This window comes from Mytilus californianus, unplaced genomic scaffold (genome assembly GCF_021869535.1).
Source record: "Mytilus californianus isolate M0D057914Y unplaced genomic scaffold, xbMytCali1.0.p SCAF_9, whole genome shotgun sequence".
Classification (NCBI taxonomy): domain Eukaryota; kingdom Metazoa; phylum Mollusca; class Bivalvia; order Mytilida; family Mytilidae; genus Mytilus; species Mytilus californianus.
Window position 1 is genome coordinate 5,427,449 of NW_026262745.1, and position 21,815 is coordinate 5,449,263.

Consider the following 21,815-nt stretch of genomic DNA (forward strand, 5'->3'; position numbering starts at 1 on the left):
GGAACTAGGAGAAGGTCATTAGCCAAACACGCGTAAAGTCCGCGTATTTTATTCACATTTTGTTTGTATTTTCGTTATTTTCTGAGGGATTACATAAACTGTTTTGTACTGTAATCTTTTTCTTTTAGTTGTCATGCGTTGAGTGTATATTTCTATGTGATATACAGTTACTGGCCGTTTATTGGCTTAAATACTCATACCACTTTAAAACTCGTAATTGTTTGTACACACTTCCACGAGGTTTTTACCGACATAAACTCATTTCTAAAGCAGGAATTATTGTTCTTGTTTTTAATATGTTAATAACATTGTAATTTATTCCGTTTCTTGCTTATTGTTGATATTTTATTTTGATTTAGCCGCATTCGTTGACGCTGTACAAGAAATTAAAAACGTGTTTTTTTTTACTCGTTACCTCTGTGTTGTTGCTCACATGAACAGTACACACATCATGTAGGAGAGAGAAAATAAACATATAATTCCAATAATTCTCCAGAGATTTATTGCATCCTTAGAGTCAATAATTAGTTTGTTTTTACAAATTTCTGTCTGAAATTTTTACCGTATACAAACATTTGAAACCATACATACTTTTTTTATAGAAGTTATTAGTGATATAAATGTGGAATACTTTTAAAGTGGAATTTTATTGCGCCCGTGAATATAAGCCATATTTTATATTTGGATAGTGTGTCCGTGTAATATAAGCCTTAACTTTTAAATCCCTTTGCATGTGCTCCTCGTTAGCATTAGGAAGATACAGAAAAGAAGAAGTTAAATGATTTTACCGAGGATTTCTGAATCTAGATAATGTATGCGATCCGCCCCCATTAGCAGAATGTACGACACCAATGTCAGTCCAGATAGCGATATTTCAAGTTTAAACAGAGCTTGCTATATTGTATTTACACAAGTCTATTCAGTCCGAAAGCGTTAATTAAGTTTAAACTGAGCTTGCCATATATTGTATGCACATCATTCTATTGCCAATCCATGCAGATAAAAAAAAGTCCGTTTAAACAGAGCGTGACATAGTGTTTGCACATCATTCTATTGCCAATCCATGCAGATATAAAAAGTCCGTTTTAACAGAGCGTGACATAGTGTTTGCACATCAGTCCCATATCAGTCCAGATAGCATGTGTCCAAGTTAAAACAGAGCTTGTCAAAATGTATTGACGTTTGCTTATTGTTTGTCTAGATAAAGTAAGTCAAAATTTAAATAGAGTTCAAAAAGGTGTACTTCATCAGAGTACTCAATTGCATTGTCAACCAAGATAGCGAAAGTTTGAAATTAAACATAGTTTGACATATTTGTGCTCACAAGTCTATTGTCGGTCAAGATCACGTTTGACGTTAAACGATAGGTCTCGTTTTATACAGAGCTTCCATATTGTACGAACATCAGTTTATTGTCATTCCAGATAGCGAAAAGTTTTAACAAAGCTAGACATATTGTATAGACAGCAATTTATTGTCAGTCAAGAAAGGGTTATTCTCAGTTTAAACAGAGCTTATAATATAATATGCACATATGTTTATTGGCAGTCCAAATAAGGTAGTTCCAAGTTAAAACAGTCGTGAGAGCTTGGCGTATTATATTTACCTCAGTTTTGTGTCGAAGGCCATTTGTTGACCTCTTTGGGAGCCATTAATTTCGTTTTTTTATTTGTGTCTCATTGACGTATACATCTCCTTTTGCTCTTATTTAATGTTTATCCTTTATGTAGTTGCTATTGATGATATTTTTTTATTTCTGTTTCATGTAGTAACAACTTGTTAGAGAAGATCTATATATTGACGCCTTGTTAGTCTAAGAGAAGATCTATATATTGACGCCTTGTTAGAGAAGATCTATATATTGACGCATTATTAGAGAAGATCTATATATTGACGCATTGTGGTGACACTTGTACATTGTTGTACCGCTAGATGGTTTTTGTATTCATTTATAATTTTTTTGTAATGCGAGTATGAACCCATAAAAGAGGAAACTAATTGAGAAGTAAAACTTCGAGTCAGTAAATTCTTGAATAAGGATACAAGACATCCGCTGTTCAATGTGTGTGTGTGTCCTTTATAAGGATACAAGACATCCGCTGTTCAATGTTGAACACTAGACGTGGTGACTCAGTGGTTAATTTCTTACTTTGTTTCATTTCTGTATTAAGAGGTAAATGTTATTCCTGTCGACAATACAAATACTAAAGATGTAGATCTCGTTGATACAAAATTTTTCTAAATTTAAAATCTTATTTCAATCTCAAGTACTAGCTAAGCGACTACATGGCTTGCACTACATTTCAAAATGTATCATACAGTATTTCTAGATATATCCCTTCTCCTACAACCTTTAACCTGAATGTTACCTTCTGATGCTGCTACATTCGTGAAAATAATAAAAGACCAGCACAATATTATGACTCTAAAATTAGACTATCGATCTATTCAAATTGAGCGAATGAAGAAAATCAGGACAAATTCGGAAAAACACAATAATTCTTACCGATCAATTAGATAATTAAGCATCTCAAATAAAAATTCTTGGAGCTTAATATACAAACTCCAAAATTGCAAATAAATGATCAGGAAACGGACGATTAAAACACTATTAAAATCGTTATAGATAATTCTTAAAATGAAAACATGTTCGAAGTAACTAAGGCAACATGAAAGCAGTTAAGTGCAAACGATACAGAAAAGACCCTCGTTCACACAAAGTCAATTTTGATATGCAAAGACGAATATATCATCATGACATACTTTTCGAGATATTTCAGTTTGATATTTGCATGTTTCATGTAAAAACACAAGTTAATTTTTCAATACTTCCCGAAAAAAATAACACAACTTTCAAACTAAAAGAGTTATTTTCACCCTGTTTTTTCCAGTGTTCATTAATTTACTGGCCTTTAAGGCATGCCCTAAAATAAGGTTTTAATGTGTTTTACATTTAACATTCTTGAAGCAGTACATTGTCGATTGCAAAAGAAAAAATGGAGTCCATGTGCTCATTTTTTAGCCAGAAATAGAAAACCTAGTTTTTATAATGATGGATCTCCCATTTCCGCTTTTTGTGCTAAATTACAATGCAGTGTATTCTTAATGCAACATCGTCGTACATCTTTTCACGCTGTACACCAAAACGCTTTACAAGTTTCTGTCGCATACAAATTTTTTGATGATAGAAAAGTAAACTTTTGCCTCGAATTGTGTGCCCCTGCAGAAGAGTTCGCGTTCTTAAATATACTACATGTTCTTTTTCCATTGTAAAGTAAATACATTAAAATTGACGTAAACGATTTGATGGTGTTAGTGATATTTCTACGAGTTCGAGTTGGTCTAGTCAAAAGATCTACTTGTTGTTCATTAAATTACACATGTATTAAGGGCATACGATACAGTCACAGAGGAGGTAATGACGTAACAAACGTAAAATGTTATTTTTCGCGACGTCAACTTTTGACATATGGACTAATTTCAATCATTGACTTGAAAACGATTACATGGACCTCTCTTTTTAAAGTTAACATTTGGCTTGATTATGTTTGATGATTATTTTTAAATAATTTAATGAACAAACAACCGATGAATGTTTTGCCTATAATTGCTTACATCCACTGGCAATCATACCACATCTCCTTATTTTTTATTTTGATAGGATATTGTTTAAAAGTTACTTAAATTTTGGGTTAAGTGTTTTCTGTACTTAACCTTATAGAATGGTTCTATCACATTTATTTAGAGATTTACATCTGTGTATGCAAATGATAATTGATGAAGACTGGATGTTGACCTCTAGAGTTCCTTTTGGTTATTTGTTTCATTTGAATGCTGTCTCATTGACGTATACACTACATTCACTTTTATTCAAATTTAGATTTTTTTTTTTGTTGTTTTGTTTAGAATTTAGTGCTTTTATGTTTTATTTTGTGTTGTTTTGCCAAACATTTTGCTCTGGTAGACACCTGAAGAAAAATATTCCGGAAAAAAAAGCCTTCCTTAATCGATAACATACGTTTTGGATGATATTTGGCTTGAGGGTGGAACACGATACACTCTGGATAAATGAATACTTTATTCTTATGAATCAAATGTTACAGAGGACATATACATATTAACAATATACAAATATGTAGTGCATGTGTGAATTAAATAAATAATAAACACTAGAAAGTTCTAAAGAGATTTTTTTCAATATGATTACATTATTGGAAGAAAATAGTTATATATTATTATTTATAAATGTTTACATTTTCATGACAAAATTGGGGGAGCAGATTTTTTTTAGCATTATTATTATAGCTACATAACATAATATAGTGGTATTCGTAACCGATGTCCATCAGGTCCCAGAGAGGACACAATCTTTCGCATCTTGGCAGATTGTGCCGTCTCCCTGTCTCGACTGGCAATCGGTGACTACAACATCTTTATTTACAAAGGATGTACATGATATGGGGATAATTCTTAAAATATATTTTTCAAAACAGAAGTGAGGTTTGAATATTCTATATCACAAAGCCGTAGGACACTTGAACATTTTCGAATACCAAAGTTCTATACATTGATCTTTAAGTTTCTTTTCAATACATTTTAAAATCTATATTGATGAAAGGTCAATTTAGTTCTGCCAAATATTTAACATACCACACTCATCTAGAATATAAATTTTGTCCACTTAGATTCATAACCATAATCTGTGTACTAAACATGTAACAATTAATGTGTTGTTGACTGTGGTATCCTCATGGCCGATTTTTTTTACCTCAATTAAAAAGTAAAGACCATTGTTGCCCTAATTATTTTTTTATTTAGTCGTATTTGCTCGAAATTGGGTTAAAAATATAGACTATGTTAGATTCACCGAAACAGTTCTTCAAAGTTCTACTATTTGAACTGTCCTGAAATTAACCTTCAAGTTGATATATTGTAATTTTGAAGTACTCCATTGTTACAGTATTGATAAAATGATTGATGAAGAGATTTTAAATTAATACTATGTTTAAGTTGTTCAAGCCAAAATACCAACTGGAAGTTAATAAACACTACGCCCATACTAGTTGACAGATATAAACTAAAGCATATAACCTCATAAAAACAGTTAAGTAACATAATTTGCCTCGTGACAAATGTTTATTCATCAATCTCCATAGCAACTTGTGCACTAGTAACACAATCACTGCTAAGACAAACATCGTCTTCTTCAATATCAAAGCAAATTTCGCCTAAATACCCGATTGCCTCAGTAATAGCACCGGATATTTCTTTCTTTAACTCCTTTAAATCAAATTTAAAGCTGTGATTTTTTGAATGTCCAGAGTAATATTTTGATACGGCTTGAAGCTTTGTATAAACAAACGACACAAGTTTGTCTTCTGATGCAGGATATTCTCTAATCATACTTTTTACTACAGAATCTCCGGTTTCAAAATCTTTTACAGTTTCGTTACTTTTAGTTGCATACCCCGGATTTGCACGACACGCAAATAAAATAGCAAGTCTCACAATTCTTTCAAGCGACAACAGGATATCATGACCTCGCAAACAACGTACAACATTGAAAAGTGGAGTACGGTTGTATGAATCAATAGAATTTACTTTTGCCCCTTTTTCAAGAAGACGAATTATGCATAAAACTCGACTGAAAGTGTTGCATGTCGATGCCAGGTTTAAAGGAGTCAAACCAAGAGTATTCTTATGTTCTAATTTTGGATTACTTTCCAATAGAACTTGTAAAAGTTTACACGCATCACTATCTGGAATTCTTTTACTTATGCAGTAATGCAGACAGCTTTCGTCTTTGCTATCCTTAACGTTGATATCAGACTTTTCGCGAAGAAGTAATGCCACAGTATTTATTCTTTCTTTCTCTTGTTTAACAGCAAGTAACAAGGGCGTTCTTTTCTTATTGTTACATTTTCCCAACTTAGCCGAGTATCTTAATAAAATTTCGCAAACGGCTAAAACAATCAGATCCTCGGATTCTGAGGCTACACAAGAATGCAGTGGTGTGTTTTTATCTTGATCTTTCGCATTTGTATCTGCACCATTTTCACATAATGCGGCTATCAAACTTATATCTTGATCTTTGCAATAACAAGCTTTGTGCAAAGGAGTTCTTCCAAAGTCATCTTTTTCATTTACTTGTAAACCACATTCCAATAAACATTTTATAAACTGCGACTCGTTAGACGTTTCGTTACGTTCTACCATATCTATCATTTTATAACTAACGCTTTGGGAATGTGGAAGTCCAAGATTTGACTCTGTAGAAATGGGACAAGACGTGTGACCGGTAATTGGAAAGTTCTTATAAAAGTTGTCTAATCCCTTTTCTGCTAGAATGTGCAATATTTTAGTTTTTGGTGCTTTGGATTTGTTTATAATTTTTTTGTCAATTGCACTTGATAAAATTTCGATACAAATTTGTCCACTGTGAAAAATATCTAACAGGAATGTTTTTGTATTAAACTCTTTCAACTTGGAATGCTCTAATAGTAATAAAATAGTGCTCGTTCTTCTGACTTTCTCGTTTCGTATTGCCAAATCAAGAGCATATCTTTGACTTTTTTCCCTTTGATTAACATCAACTCCATTGTTGATGAACATTTCAGAAACCTCTTTACATTCCCTATCCGTTAATACTGACATTACGGTCAGATGCAGAAATGTTCTATTTTCTTCATCTAAGAATGATTTAAAGGATGCTGATTCTGACGAAAATTGATCCAAAATAATTTCCAATAAGAAATGATAATTTTTGCTGCTCTTAAAAATGTCCGCAATGATAACCATGAAATTTCCCGACTGTAAATGTATATCTTGCTTAGCAAACTCTTTAATTGTCAAATCGTCTATGTCAGGATGAAACCTCAGAAATAACTGCAAAATAGAGTGATCATTCTGAAACTTACGATTAAGTGAAGCTCCTAGCTGCAGAAAGCATTGGATTACTGACTGACTACAACATGAAGTAATTGCGGTCGATAAAGGTGTTTGTTTTGTTTCGTCACAACAATCTATGTCCATTCCTCTGTCATGTAAATATCTGATAATTTCAATTTTTCTTTCTTCTGTAATTTTGCTGTATTTAAGACAAGTATGAAGAGGATAATAGCAAAGTTCACTCAGAATTTCGATGTTAATTTCTTCCTGTTGAAATAGGATTTCGATTACGCTATGACCTTTTTTGTCGACCAAAAATGGATCACACTTCTGGTCTTTCAATAATTTTATGATATTTATCGCATCATTTGGCGGCATTTTTGTTTCTATGCAAACATGTAACAAAGACTTTCCTTCTCCTACTTTGATATTTACATCGGAATTCCCTTTCAACAGAGACTGTAGTATCTGTGGATTTTTATACTGTTTTCGTATGGCTACAGACAGTGGGGTATGTCGTTGTTTACCTTTCATGTTAGCATCGCATCCATTCAGTAACAGTAACTCTATTACTTTACATTTTTCAGATATATCACGCCCAGAATGGTCCACAAGTAAATGCAAGGCGTTCTTTTTGTCTCGGTTGGTCACATTTGCATCCACTTTGCATTCAAGAAATGCATTCAACAACGTAGTACTTAATACACTGTACTTGGCAAATGTTAGGAATATGTCGTTTAAATCATCGCACGAATCGTTGATTTCATTGAAAAGGACATACAATCCGGATTTCTCTACACTGGAAGATTCATTTTGTTTATTCGCATTGTACTTTGAAAAAACATCCAAAAAAGCTTCAAGAAATACTGGTTGTTTAACATACATATCATCAAGGGCAAATGCTTTATGAATTATTTCCCATTGTCTCCAGGAGCAATGGGATATAGTAGCTCCACGATTCAGCAGATTTTCTACGTGAGAAATGTTTCCATAACTCATAGCTACATCGAGTGGACACATATGCTGTTCGTCTATTGATTTTTCAATACCTATTTCATCATTTCGCATGATGTTTTCTAATCGACAAGCATTGCAAAAATTGACGTCGGCACCAAATTTAATTAGTTCCCTGACGATTGAAACGTTCTTTTGTATTGTACATGCACCAACAAGGACCACAGAAAGCAAAACCTCTTTATTTTCTAACGTTTTGCAACTTTCAATATACCGTAGAAGTTTCTCACACAGCCGCCGTTTATGTTTCAGGGCGCTCCAGTAAAGAAAATGTTTACCTTCATTTCTATCTTCAATCGTCAACAATTTGTGTATCTTGTCGGATGATTCCTTCTTCAAAATATCGTCTAACATAGTAACCCATGCGTCGGTATTCCAAACATCATGTGATGATACATCTTTAACATTGCCATTTAAAACCTCTGTTATTAGTCTTTGTATTAAATGACATATATGTTCATCTTTCAAACGAAATTTGATCTCTTTTCCTTTTAACGAACGACGACCTTTTTTTCGGTAAAACAGCCGTCATTAGATGTTGAAGTGGCAAATTTCTTATTGCATTTACCATATCACCTTTTCCAGCTAGGTAAAGCTCAATTTTGTCTTTCATCAATGTGTGCTGAAACTCGATTTGGTTAGGAGAAATTACCTTAAAAAATTCTGGATGTTGTTTACAAAGTTCTAATTCATCCTTTAAAAACCTGCAACCAAGTGTGTGTGATTCTGAACAATGCTCGTTATTTTCTTTGGAATAACTTGAAATTAATTTTCTGCAAAGCTCGGATGAAATAGTATTGCTATCAATTTCATTTTTCAATTTATTTAGCAAAAAGTTTACAGGATCTTTCCAGAATTGTTCTCCGTAAGAGCATCTTGCCATTACTTCAGCACAGAACCAAAAGTCGAAATCTTTTGTTTCGGGAAATTGGAAGTTGTTGATGAAGGAAAGTTTATCTGACTCTTTATTGTGATATTTTGACCAAATTCGTGTGAATACATTTTTCTTTTCTAAAACTGATAACCTTTTTGTGATAGAAGAAATGTCTACCAAATAACTTTGATCTATACAAGCAACTTGTTCTTTTTGTTTAATTATTTCAATTAAGCTGCTTCTTGAACAGAAAATCATGTATGTTACACATCCAGCATCATTTTCCTTTTTGCGTTCTTCGGACATCCGTTCCATTAGTTCTGACCATTTGTTGAACTCGGTTTTATCAACGTCTAGAGTCCCGAATAAATCATCTAAAAATAACACTTGTGTTTCTTCAAGATCATATTCAATTAAGAATTCAGTCATATTCTTACAAATGTTATCTTTATCCATGGTTTTGTTATCTATTAAATCACAATATAAATGATATCCGAGACTTGTCTTGCCCGATCCATTGTCACCTGTTATAAGTACCATTTTCTTATCCATTAAAACCTTCTTGACTTCCTTAAAAGCACTGGTTTCAATAAAATGGCTTTCAATAGTCTCAAGCTCTTCCAGTTCCTCATCTAGAATTTAAATAAATTTCAGTATACAAGATTATAAAAGAACCTTCCACACTACTTTTCTGACATGCTTAGTGCACGAAGTTAAAAAGTAAAAACATACAATAAAAACTCAAGCTGTCAAGCTGGTCAGCCCCGCATCCTGGATTGACGTTTAAGTATTCTTCTGACATAAAAAAGGGAAAGAACGAAGCTGTTAACATAAATTTAGATTTTTGTCTAGTGTTTTATTTGATGTCTGAGATGTATTTACATTCAACATATATGCATATATGCATAGTTGCATATCAGAATTTAACAATATATTCGGATTCGTATAAATATAACAAACCATCTGGAGGAGGTGCGAATACAAGGTTAGAGCTGGGCAGGGTCAACATTTTCGGAATTTCTAGGCCACATGCACATCTGTATATCATCTAGGATTTAGTCATTTTCCAACTTCCATAGGAGGAGAATAGATGATAAGGTAGGTGCTGGACAAGGCCAACAATTCGTCCTACCCTTATGCAATTCTGTAATTAGCATCTAAAAGAAGTATATTGAATTAAGCGTAGATACTATAAAGAAAAGAGTTGCGATGACAAACTCTGTGTTGTACAGGATAACAAAATTTAAGTTGAAAGGGTATAACTATAAAAAAAATATATACTCATTTGACGGGAACATTCTAACCACATGCACATAGGATCAAACAGTGTTATAAGTTTAATGTAAATACAATAAACAATGTAGGATGAGTTACGATGACAAGGTCGGTTCTAAAAAGGATCATCATTTCTGAGAGGAAAGAGAAATAATCCTGAATCAACTAAACTGAAACAAATATCCATTAGATGGTCATTATAAAGATAAGGAGGTATGGTATGATGGCCAATTAATGAGACAACTATCCACCAGAATCAAAATGAAGTGGTAACAAGCAATAGTAGGCCACCGTACGGCATGTTTGCATATCATGATCAATTGTTTTACAAACTTTGAAGTAAACCAAACAACGGAAACACCAGTCGGTCAAGACAGACAGACAGACTGGCTCATTATTATATATTCGTGCAGTTGTATAAAAATTCGAGGAAAGACATATACAAAATGGTCAAAAAGGAGAAAAAGACAATTACATTCCATCAAATACTACACAACATAAAAAATAAAGATTGAACAAAACGATCCAAATCAAAACCCTGAGCTGAAATTAGGTTCTTTGGAGGGGGTCTTCTACTGGCATTCGCCGTGATGTACAAACCAAGAAAACATCCGGTTTTAAGTCTCAGTCTATGATGTCTTATGGTTACCTTAAATTAATTATTTTTATGTCGTAAACAGGAACATCAATATTTAATTGTGGCTCGTCAAATGGGGGATATGTGTAGTCATTGCTGATATAACTGCTCAACTACAGTCTACTAAATCATGATAACATCCGTTGAAGAGAGGGGAAAGATACCAAAGGGATATTCGAACTCAGAAGTCGAAAACAAACTGACAATACCATGGCAAAAGACGAAAAACGACGAAAAGACAAAAAAACTGTACACAAAACACAACATAGAAAACTAAAGACTGAGTGACACAAATTCCACCAAAAATCGGGGGTAATCTCAGGTGCTCTGTAAGGGTGAGGTAGCACTGCACAGTTTTGGCCCCAATGGATTTTTCAAATAGGAAAACTAGTGTGCAATAAAATTCATTTCAATTGATAGCTGAAGATTTATATAGCCTTCATATGAAAAATATGAACATCAAGATTGTGTAATGTATGAATTATGGACTGATTTCTGTATGACAGTCCGTATTTTCATATCTATAGAAGACATTGGTTCAGAAATTATTGTAATGTATTTTTTCTAACTTTGTGCGATTCAATTTTACGAAAATAATGAGGCGAAAGGCACCAAATTTGTATTTGATCATTTGGTACATTAATATAAATAGTTCCAGAAAAGGTATCACTCAAAGGGATTGAAGTTCCAGTTTGATCCAAATTTGAGGGGTGGGGGATATTTAACATTTATATGCCCCCTTTTTGCAATATTCTATGGAAGATACTGATTACATACATATGCACATGTATGACAAAAAAGTTGGCTTAATGTATTAGAAAGCCAGGAACAGAAGATGATTAAACATTTTGTAGTTCAATTTTAATTGTATTTCCTAACTGTGGATTGCTTCCTAAGCAGACCCCAGTCGTGTTGATCATGTAAGTACAAAACTCGGTGATCAGTCTAATTCGGTAGGTCACATCCGATGGAAAGAGAACGGGATTGTATTTCAACAATTGGAACATATCAGTCGTGATCTGTGAAACAGATATTTCAAAATGGTCAACCAATTAGATGTCAATTGGCAGATCCTGCTCCACTAGTGACATCCGTCATGTCACTCCTATAAAATATCTAGATGTCATTTGGAGTACGTGTTATTTGTGGTTATAGTTATATCAAGTGATCAAGCGGATTGGTAATTGAATCTTATTTAACTCTAACACAACAACAAATGCGTAAACCATCGATCATATAAATTATGAAGCTCTAAAACGTTATCAATTGTAAAATTTTGAAATAGAAACACAATTTGCAGGACGGAAGATAGACAAGACTGCTACCGGATGAAATATCACAGACATTAAAAAATTAAAAAGCACAAAGTACAACACTGAAAACTAAAGCAAGAGCAACACGAACATATTTTCTTTAATTTAACAAACCTCGATAAGAAATCTGTCTTGAAATACCAGTGGCTTGCATACAGGTTGGTGAAGATTCCTCGTTTACTTTTTCGGATTTATAAATACCTATTAAAGGGAAATAAGAATGAACATGAAATTCCCAATATAAAAATACCAAAATGATTGCTTTTCTGAATCCCTAGCATGTAATTCAGTATGTAATATTCATATTTTTTAATTCAAATTTCGGAAACCAAAAAATGTTTTAAATGCACTCTAATTTGTTTGGGTTTTCCTTCAATTTTAGAAAGCATTTTGTAAAATATTTGTGTGTGAAATTAATATATAAGATGATTGGTTTTAATTCATATTATATATTAGAGACGTTAACTCCAATATAAATAAATAATTAGAATTAAAAGGATTGTCATTCAACTGTGTGTTTTGAGAAGATTTTTCTCAAATTGTCGAGTTACTTCAACATTAACGGTTTGTTACCATTCTGCATTACTAACCGTTCTATGCAACTGACTGTTTAGCTAAGAACAATTAATCAATCAATCAATCAAGAGTTCTGTAAATATTTTAAATTATTTTTAAGTTTTGTTTTGTTAGAATGAGGCCTCGAAGAAAGTGTTGTTAAATTATTTTTCAAGAACGGATTAGCGCTTGATAATATACAAATATCATATACGTATAATCACCTAGCTTTTTCTGTAATGTATCACACAAGTCTTTTCTTCCACACTCTGTCAAAGCATTGCATATTTCATCGATCATTTCTGGTTGTATTCCTCTACGTCTTTTCCATTTGATAAGCATAGTGGTTGCTTGATCTACAGTACTCCATGCATTATCTTCCTTTATTTCGTCTATTTCATTTTTGTTGAAGTTTAGTTCAAAGGCAGTGTCTTTCCAATTTACACTCAACTCACACGCAAGAGAGTGCAAAAAACGATCAGGAAGAATGTCTACAAAAGAGTTCCAAGCAGATCGATTCTAGTAAGTCCATATGAAAAGATTAATACTATAATCACATACGCCAAGCATTGAGTGTCACAGAAGTCTTTGAAACATACACAAAAGGAAAAATAGCATTTTGATAAAGTTTATTTTGAAGAGGTGTATTAATGTGTAAACTTGGTAGACTCACCGACAAAATAAATAAAGTACAAATTTACGCTTAGATAGTGATTCAAAGTTCTAGCAAACATACATTTATACATCAGATCCGTAAAATAACAATTATATTACTGTTAATTTTAATAAAATGCACTATAAAATATGAACAGATCATCAAACCTGTAAATCAGGGAACAATTCCTGACATCATATCTACAATTCAAATAGTAAATTGAAATAATACACGACTATTATAGTTTGAACTCCTGTAAATAGCATGGGTTTAAAATCATCAAAAATGTACTATTTATTCATTATAACTCAGAAAAACAACACTTTTCATGACGTACAATTGTTAAAAAGGATTAAAATTTGCATGTTATTAATACCATGTTCCTCTGTAAAACTGTAGTCCGCACATTCTTTGCTTGGGCTTCGTTCATTTCTTGTATGTGACTCTTTGGTATCTACAACAAAATTGATAATCTTAATTAAAAATGATTTCATCTTCTATTTAAGCTGCCATTAATTTCTTTTCTCTGTGTGCTTAGTACATATTTAATGATTAAGAATCTTTTCAACTGATTTCACTGTTTGACCTAATGGTGTGATGTTGCACCTCAATAAACATAACAGGTCATCGAGAGGGTGGTTAACGCAAAGCATGTTACCCCTGCCCATTCTTTTATGTGCCTGTTTCAAGTCAGGAGAATACAGTCCACTGGATGTCGTTGGTTGCCATCTGTAATAATTGTTTTCTGTTAAACGATATTGACTTAAATACAAAAGTTTTCTCGTTTGATTTCTTTCGCATTTTTTATCCCAGGGTCTTTTATTATTAACTGCAATGTTCGGGTATTGTTACCTGTATAGAAAGTGTAAATTATAGAAAAAAAAGAAATGATGTTAACCTAGTACGAAATACACTCATGGAAATCGGATGAATATTTTATATATTTTTATACTTTATATTTTCGTCTGCTTATTATGTTTAAGTTGCATCTCATAGACGTAAAAATGTTATTCTAAATTGATGCTTTCGTTTCTAAAAATACGAACATGTAGAAGACATCCAATTTTTCCATAAACTAGTAATATTGTGTAGCTGTTTATGATAGGGTCAGAACTATTACATTGTTATAAAAATAAACTATATGGTATGATTGCCCATCAGACAACTATCCACAAGACACCAAAGCATGATCATGTAAACAACTAAAGGTAAAGCCTTTTACAATGAGCAAGAAACATACCAATAGTTAACTATTAAAGGTGCTGGCATGACAAAACGTGTATCTATTCAAAAGAGAACGACAACGTCCTGATGTATATCCCGTAGACGCACCCGGTCTCGCTTCTTTCTTAATTCGTGCAATCAAAAAGGAGCGAGAACAGGTGCTTCGACAGGGTAAGCGTCTCCTGCTACGCATGCATCACCCGCCATGCAAAATTCACCCTCAATATTTCAAAATCGGGAAAAGGACAAAATAATAATAATATAAAAGAGGAAATGTGAAATGATAGCCAATGCGACATCTATCCATCGAAATGTCAAAGTACAATGATGTATCAATGATGTCAGGTTACCACAAGCGGAAGTCAAAACTATTTAAAACCCATAACCTAATCAGCAAATGTGATACAATACAGCACATACATCTACGAGCCTGATTTAAGTTGATAACATTCAAAGAAAAACCAATGATGATAGAAATAACCAACGAAAACCACTTCAACATGCTCTCTATGTTTATGAGATTATATATATATATATATTGATTTATTTATGGTTACTAAACGTCCAGCGGCAAATATGATATGCCTGTTCATGACGATAACAAGTTGTTCCGATATGAATGTACCCTGTTTTGTACCACACCGACATACCGATTCGATAAGTAGTATTTTAACTTTCTAGCACATAGGGTACACACAAAATACATATGTATCCCTACTCTGACGCATGTGTTAATTATCCGAGCCGTGCAGTCATTCTCCTTGTGTCTACCTAACATAATACAATATATAAATGTCGGTTGTCTCATTGGCTAAAGGCGTAGGGAGTCATCTTTTGTGAACATGACACTGAGAACTAAAGCTTATGCGTGCAATTAAAACAAGAATTTAGAATTATAGTGATACCTGGCAATCATAACAAATCTCCTTTTTAAGGGAAAATTAATTTTTTTAATAAAAGTAGAGACCAAATATTCTATATTCATAACTTTTGCTGTGTGTTGTCATCAACAATGATGCTAAAAAAAGGATTATATCATTTTTACATATATTGTACTTTATATGACCTTACAGATTTTTCAGGATTGACATTCAATTTAAAATCTTGGATTGAAGAATTTTAATAGAATTCTATGTCATCCCAAGAAAACAATCACGCCCATGACCAGCTTACAATGCATCTGGAGCCCTGTCGTTTTGTGCAATTTTTTTCTAGAGTGCACGTTAGAGTTTTGTAATAATTCGTCTTATATAGTTTATTTTGAAATGAAAAAGAGCTGCAGGTGATAGATATTTGGAAGTCTCTTTTGAATTTTTTCATAACTTGCTTAGATTTCGAGTTTGTCACATAGTGTTTTATTATTTCTGTATCACTGAGGACCGAATGATGATTTTAAAATATCTTCTTTCGGTTTCATTGTGTTGATGGTTTGCCTTCTCACTAACGTATGCATCAAATTTTCATTTCTTCATTAAAAAAAACGAGTAATATTGTACCTCAATGAAACATTTCAGAGGTCTGCCTCAATATTGCACATTAGTTTTAACCCATCATACTTTGGCGTAACAATCTCAAATGGAAGCAATTGTTTTTCAATTAAATTTATAAACATTTGGGTAAAACTTTCCACAAATGCAATGATTCCCATCACCAACATACATACTAAAACCTCAAGCCTTGCCGCCATACCTTAATATAAGTGTGAACTTTGCACCAAGAGTGTTGCAACATAGTTCAAAAGATGCTGTGAAAGAAAAAGTCCGGGAGCTGAATCAAAACGGAGGTTCTTATCTCACCTTCTACTTTCACTGCAAAAGCAATAACTGATGTTGGCAAAGAGATGAATGAGATTGTTCAAGAGGTGGATGAACATTTACTTAAAGATGAAATATTTGAAGAAAGAAACAAGTTCTTTAAGACAGCAAGTGAAGTTAAAGAGGAATATGCCACTAAACTGGCAAAATATAGAGAAAATCTACCGAGGAAACAAACTTTTATCAGTGGATTTAAACCCAAAGACAAACACAGGAAACTTTAAAAAATTTCATACACCCTTAAGGTGAATAACATATCGTAGCGTAGGACTTATCTTACTGAAGTTTTTTGAAAATGAAACAAATCAAACAGGGCTACTGTTAGTTGGATATGTCAGGTGTCAGATGTGTGTGCATCATCTCGCTTAGATTTTTATGATATTGGAATTTTATGTGCTTGTTTTTTCAATGGAAATAATAAATCATTTTGTTACCCTGTGTTTTATCGTTTCTGAAAAAAATTGGATAATAGTTATTTGTGTACTGCTGCCACTCCTTCTGTTAACTGTCATCTAACTCTACTCATACTGTTAATATTTCAAAGATTGTAAATAATCTATTTGCAAATAAAGAAATTGATGAGCACACTTATAAATTCTTAAGTGATTGCAATGATCCTAAACATGGATTCATGTACTTTCTTCATAAAATACACAAAATTGGGCAAGATACATTAAAAACGATCAAATCAGATGGGATAAATAAAGGTGAAGTAGCTATCCCTTTCAGACCGATAATCAATAAATGCAATTCTCTGACTAGAAGAATCGAAAAGTTTTTAGACTAAATATTAAAACCTTTATTGAAGAAACTAGAATTTTACATTCAAGACACAAAAGATTTTATCAATAGTGCCAAAGGCATGTGTGCATAACTGTACACTAATTGCCTATGATGTAACCTCAGTGTATACAAACATGAACATTGACAATTTACTAAATACTACCAAGTATTTCTTAGATCAGATAGATCGAACAAAGTATAAGTTTAAAGTACCAAACAAATTAGATCTACTATCTTTTGCAAAAATTATATTGGAAAACAATGAGTTCCAATTTAATGGGACCTTTTATAAACAAGTTATAGGGGCGCCTCAAGGTGGAATATTATCACCCACTGTGACCGATCTGCATCGGTCAACAATACTTACAAAAATTTTAGACAGATTTCAATTTAAAAACAGCATAAGTATGATTTGCCAATATCGTGATGATTCATGGTTACAGAGTGCAATAAATCACGAATTGATGAGTTCTTTGAAATTGCAAATAGTATTGACTCTCTACTTAAGTGTACGTATGATTTCTTCAATATAGAAGTGACGTATTTAGATACCGAGGTGTACACAGGGGAACGGTTTAAATCAAGTGGTGTCCTAGACATCAGGTTACATGTCAAACCTACTGAAACATATCTGTATCTCCCAATTACTAGTCCACACCCTAGACATACTTTTAAAAGTATTATAACAGGTGAAACAATTCGTCACATAAGAAATAATCGCAACAAAACTGATCTCAACAAACATCTTATGACTTTGGAGAATAAACTCATAGATAGAGGTCATGATAAGTTACAAACTGCGAAAGACATAAAAGATGTGAAACACAAGGTTAAAAGATGCAGTACTCTGTCAGATAATTTTAGAAAAAAGGGAAATTCCTCTTACACTGGTAACTGTATATAACCCAATGGTTATCAATCTTAACAGAGCTATTAAGAAACATGTGCAGATTTTGAAAAGACATGAATATTGTAATACAGTATTCAAAAAGATGCCTATGACTTTTGAGAAGGGACCCTTGCTAAGTATGTCATAGAACGTAGCTAAAAAAATCCCAAAACACCGTTAGTTAAAAAAATATATACTTTTAGTTAATAGGCAATTAGTATTTACGACTTTATAAAAACGGTGTCAAGTCTTGAGGTTTTAGTATGTATGTTGGTGATGGGAATCATTACATTTGTGGAAAGTTTTACCCAAATGTTTATAAAATAGCATATTTAAAAAAAATAATTTTAACATTATAAAGACTTAAAGGTTACCTGCTTGGGAGCTTTCATATTTTCCTTGAAACTTCACAAAAGCAGCTTCAACAGCAGTTCCTACAGCAGTTTCTATCACAGCCGGGATGTCCTAAAACGAAATAGTTTGTTAATACACTTGATAGATGCATGAAATGAAAGAAATGTTTTGAGGTTGAGAGGAATATTTATCAACGTTGTGTGAACAAGTACATAATAGAACAAAATGGACTGTTTAATGGAATGTTTGCTCGTTAGGGGTATAATTTTTGTTGTTGTAAAAACAGTACTTGTTGCAGATGTTCAGGGTATCTAGAGGTTGAAACTAGTGTTCCCTTTCATCCATTTTTTTAAATCTGCTAGGTGAATATCGGGGTTAAAAGTCTGGAACCACCTTTTCCATAGAAATACACTCGCTATAACTCCATCCCTTTCAAATATTTGGCTCTGAGCGTTCCTGATGAAATCCGGAAAAGCGCTTTGGACGCATACAATTTATAAAAAGTTGTTTTCATTTTTTACTGCACTGAATCAATATCGCTGCATGTGGACCATCAGTCCCAGAGGATATCATCAGCTCAGTAGTCAGTACTTCGGTGCTGACCTGATTTATAACAAGCCTTTCTTAAATTGTCCGTATATAAAGTTACGAATTATTTAGAAACTAAGGTTTCACTCTTCAGGTAAGGTCGACCTAAGATGGATTTGGCTATTATTTTTAGTCCTTTTTGGTCATATAGCTCTTCAACTGTTTTTGGTTCTTTTACATATTTTTCTTTCAAATATTCGGCTTTGAGCGTTCCTGATGAAGGTAAATCCAGAAAAGCGCTTCGGACGCATGAAAATTATCAGTCCCCGAGGGTATCATAAGCTCAGTAATCTATACTTCGGAACTGACATGATTTATAACAAATCTTTCTTAAATTGTCCGTTTATAAATTTATAAATTATATAGAAACAAAACCTAAGGTTTCAACTCCCTCAGGCAAAGTTGATCTTAGTTGTATTTTAGTATTATTTTTTTTCTTTTCTTTTTGGTCATATAGCACTTCAACTGTTTCTGTTCTAAAACATTATTGACTTCCAATTATTGGCTTTGAGCGTTCCGGATGTACGTGAATCCAGAAAGTGTTGTTTTCATTTTTTTCTATAACATTTTGCTTGAACAGTCACTGACAGGAAACCCAGGATAAGTTCTAGTTGTTATAATCCGTAGCCGTCCGTTTTTCATTTAATGTTCTATCAAATATTTGGCCAAAATCTATAAGTTATATTAAATGTGGGAGAGTTCGTTTATTCTAGAAAATATGATTCCGTGACAAACTCCTTTTGTCTAGAATATTAAGTCAGCTCGGGGCGAAATATTTTGAAAGGGAAAAATATTAAAGGTTTCAGAGCATCCCAACCAACAAACGTAAAAAGAACAGTCAAATAGCCCAAGACGAACTTTATATAAGGGAGTTACAACTGTAGATATATAATTAGTATAATTTTATGAAATAGAAAAGTAATATCTAATTAATGCCAATAATGAAGCATTAACTACTTAGTCGATAGTAATCTCATGGATTGATAATCTAACAGTATCAACCGATAAAAACACTTGAATTGTCAACAAAGAGTTACTGTTCACAATACAAAAGAGTTTACAGTTTAAAATTGTGTAGTATAACTATACCATGCATAAGAAAGGAAGAGGTATGATCAGGCCAACTTTTCGGCCATTTGAATTTGGTAATCAAAAAGTATTATAAGTCTACCAAATAACAACATGCAGATGTTCACCAGGCATTAGCTATATAGTCTGTCGGGCATCAGTATTTATACTTTTTAACTTTACTTCTTACATATAGTGCAAAACAGCAAAAAAACTACCAACATGTCTTATTTTGATATCTTGTCAAATGTACTTTGCAAAGTTGTTAATGAGGGTGAAGTTGTTGCTCATATATATGCGTGAAATTGCCATTTTAGGTCAAATACGTAAATTTCGATATGTTTATGACTTCATAGTGACATCACAAGTGACCTTTTTGCAATAAAATGCCCAGATTAACTTAACCTGTTCATTTATTAATAAAATTTACTTTATTTTGAAAGGCTTGAATAAGTATCATATTTTAGCAATTTCAGGGGCTCTTGTCACATCTCCTCTTTTACACCTGGAGATTGACTTTACGATGAACAGCAACAGTTGTCCTTTTCTTTTTCTTCATAATTTTATATTAATGGAAAACTCTATATAAAAATTTAGAACAAAAAAGGCCATTTTCCCTTTTGTTAATTTTCCTATGATGGGCGGTGATTTTCTTTTGGTCCAATCTTCGATGATCGTACGGTGATGATGTTTGTGGGGCTCGTGACTTTAGATATGACCCATGAAAATTTATTGGCCCTTCTTATAAAATTAATATTTAATGTAATCAATTTAACATTGTAGTGATATTTGAATATTGTCTTTATAGAATTTTATTTTCATTTTTTTTTTCAATTGGTACACAGAAAAATCGGAAATATTTCGTCAAATACACTAATTTACCTAATAGAAAGAAAAAAATAGGGCAACACATATGTATGTGTGTGTGTGTGTATGTATGTTTGTCTTTGTATTAAACAAATAGTATTAATTAGTTAAAATATTACCGTCTTCAATTCTTCCTCTCTTTGGGCAGAAAGCAGAAGTGATGTTTGAAGCTGTCTACATATTGTTTCGTCTAAAGTTCTGACTTTAGCATCTTTCAATTTTTGCCTGAATTCCTCTTCTTTCCCACACGTTTTAGCGAGTACCATGATACATGCTTCAATTTCTTTCCTATTATCATAGTACTCTTTATTTGAAACTGTTCCTTTAGTTGCATGACCGTACGTGTTGTTTCTGAACTTGATTAATTTTTCCAGTGATTTTCTTTCTTGTGAATGATCAGGTACAACATTAGAGAAATTTACTAATAAACATCTTGCTAGTGTTAGGTCTAGCTCATCCCGTTTTAATTTAGTATTAACGGGGCAGCAGCAATGCTTTGCCCGATTATGAGGGTTGTGATTTGGATGTTTTTTATATTTATCGAAAAGTATATCTAATTGCGAGGGATGTAGAATTCTACTGGGTGGAGAACCTACGGGTTTTTTTGCCTTAGGTGGACATAAACAGCATGTAACGTTGTTATAACATAGATGATAAATTGCATGCTGGTTATTTTCGATGAACTTGATCAGGCTGAGGCTTTCATTCGTTAAATGGAGATCAACTAATCCCAGGAAAACTTCATTTGTATCATCTACGATAAGTGTGGAGTGACGATAAAAATTTTCTCGCTCTTCCTGTGCCATCTCTTCATTTCTAAACAAATATAAACACATTTTTAAAATCATTGTTTAACGAGGTCTAAATTTTAGAAAACACACTTTAAGAAGTCATCTTGAATTTTGAATAGGCTTTCCGTGTCTTCGTCAAAAGCATATTGTTTACTAAATCGAATATTTAATGGTGAACATTTCTGATTTTGTTCAGTATATGCATATACTTTAAATTTTAAGATGA

At 32.8% G+C, this 21,815-nt stretch overlaps 1 protein-coding gene across 1 annotated transcript in view; it reads right to left on the minus strand.

The window, feature by feature from the left end:
* Window positions 1-4,061: 4,061 nt before the first annotated feature.
* The window catches only part of LOC127714227 (serine/threonine-protein phosphatase 6 regulatory ankyrin repeat subunit B-like), a 32,147-nt gene continuing 14,393 nt past the window's right edge, over window positions 4,062-21,815 (minus strand). The window contains exons 2-7 of the mRNA XM_052220264.1: window positions 20,918-21,614; window positions 18,296-18,386; window positions 13,588-13,665; window positions 12,781-13,047; window positions 12,116-12,202; window positions 4,062-9,408 (exon numbers count right to left, since the gene is read on the minus strand). Coding sequence (XP_052076224.1) covers window positions 5,137-8,256 — 3,120 coding nt within the window. The 5' untranslated portion in view covers window positions 8,257-9,408; window positions 12,116-12,202; window positions 12,781-13,047; ... (1 more) ...; window positions 18,296-18,386; window positions 20,918-21,614 and the 3' untranslated portion in view covers window positions 4,062-5,136. The remainder of the gene's footprint in view (window positions 9,409-12,115; window positions 12,203-12,780; window positions 13,048-13,587; window positions 13,666-18,295; window positions 18,387-20,917; window positions 21,615-21,815) is intronic.